We start from the raw sequence: 1,171 nt of genomic DNA, 5'->3' as shown, positions 1-1,171 counted from the left end.
TGCAATCTTTTGCAATTGAAATGGTGTTACTTGAGTTCGCAATTTTGTCTCAGATTTCTCTTTGCTCATCATATGTTGCTTTACTGACATCTCTTTTTCCATTTCACTGCCTTTTTTGGATATGGATTTTCTTTTCAGTTTTCTTTTCTTTTTTTCTGAATCTTCCCGTCTTATTTTTTCTGCTGCTTTGGTTATTTCTTCTGTCGCAACGTTAGATACAATTTGCGGAATTACATCTTTTGTTTCAGCGACTGGTGGAATTGTTTCAGGTGAACTTTCCGTCATTTCCATTTTTTTATCAGTTTCTGTTTTCTCTTTTCTTTTATCCGCTCCTTTCGGTATGCTTTTAATAGCTTTCTTGCTCTTTTTGGATTTTGTCTTCTTTTTTGTTTTTCCCACCTGTTTCTTGTCTGCTTTTAGCTGCAGTTCTTTTGATTCCTTAATAATTTCCTCTGGTGTTTTCTTTTCAGGAATTGCTGTCATTGGTTGAACTCGCGTTTCTTTCCATTCCAAAGTTTGCTTTTTTTTAGTAACAAAGTGGTAGATCAATGCAAGAACAATCACAACGAGAATCGCGGTAAGGAGCATTTTTTTAGATAATACGTATTGCTATTTCTGAAGATTTCAATATCATTAGTATTGTAAAATTTAATGAAACCATAAGTTACTACATATATTATAAATATCAAATGAATATAATCATAATGCGGCAAATGAATGATTGATTGGTCACTTACCTCGACAACTTGAAATTTGCCTCACGTACCCCAAGCTCGGAAAAAGACGAAATGATAAATTTTGCTAACGCCGTCCTATAAGTAAAACTTTAAAATTTATTACTTTGAACAATTTTGTTTTATTTTTTGTTTAAATTTCTTTCTGAATGACTATTTTAAAGTTGTCTACGGCCCTTTTACTTCAATATAATGCAGTGTAATGCAAAGTTTTAACCTATTTTTTGAAAATAAAATATGTTTTTCATTTCTTGACCAAAAATTAAATTTTTTATTTTATTAATTAATACTTTTATTGTTTTTTGAAGGAGAATGCATGTTATATCATTTTAAACATTTCTAATAAAGAAAATTGAAAAATAAGAGCTGTGTTAGGAGCTTAATTGAAATAAATGTATTCATTTTTATTGATATTAAATTTGGAATAATAACAAAAA

At 29.4% G+C, this 1,171-nt stretch overlaps 1 protein-coding gene across 1 annotated transcript; it reads right to left on the bottom strand.

Annotated features, from left to right (window-relative positions):
• Nucleotides 1-234: 234 nt before the first annotated feature.
• Tsp_13878 (conserved hypothetical protein) lies at nt 235-588 on the bottom strand (the record flags this gene model as incomplete). The annotated part of the gene is made up of 1 exon (XM_003370972.1): nt 235-588. A coding segment is annotated over exon 1 (354 nt), but the record flags the coding sequence as incomplete, so codon positions are not given.
• Nucleotides 589-1,171: the final 583 nt, after the last annotated feature.

The sequence above is a fragment of the Trichinella spiralis genome (genome assembly GCF_000181795.1).
Source record: "Trichinella spiralis strain ISS 195 chromosome Unknown Scfld225, whole genome shotgun sequence".
NCBI classification, from domain to species: Eukaryota; Metazoa; Nematoda; class Enoplea; order Trichinellida; family Trichinellidae; genus Trichinella; species Trichinella spiralis.
The sequence above is the reverse complement of the archived record's forward strand: the minus strand, read 5'-3'. Positions and strand labels throughout refer to the sequence as shown.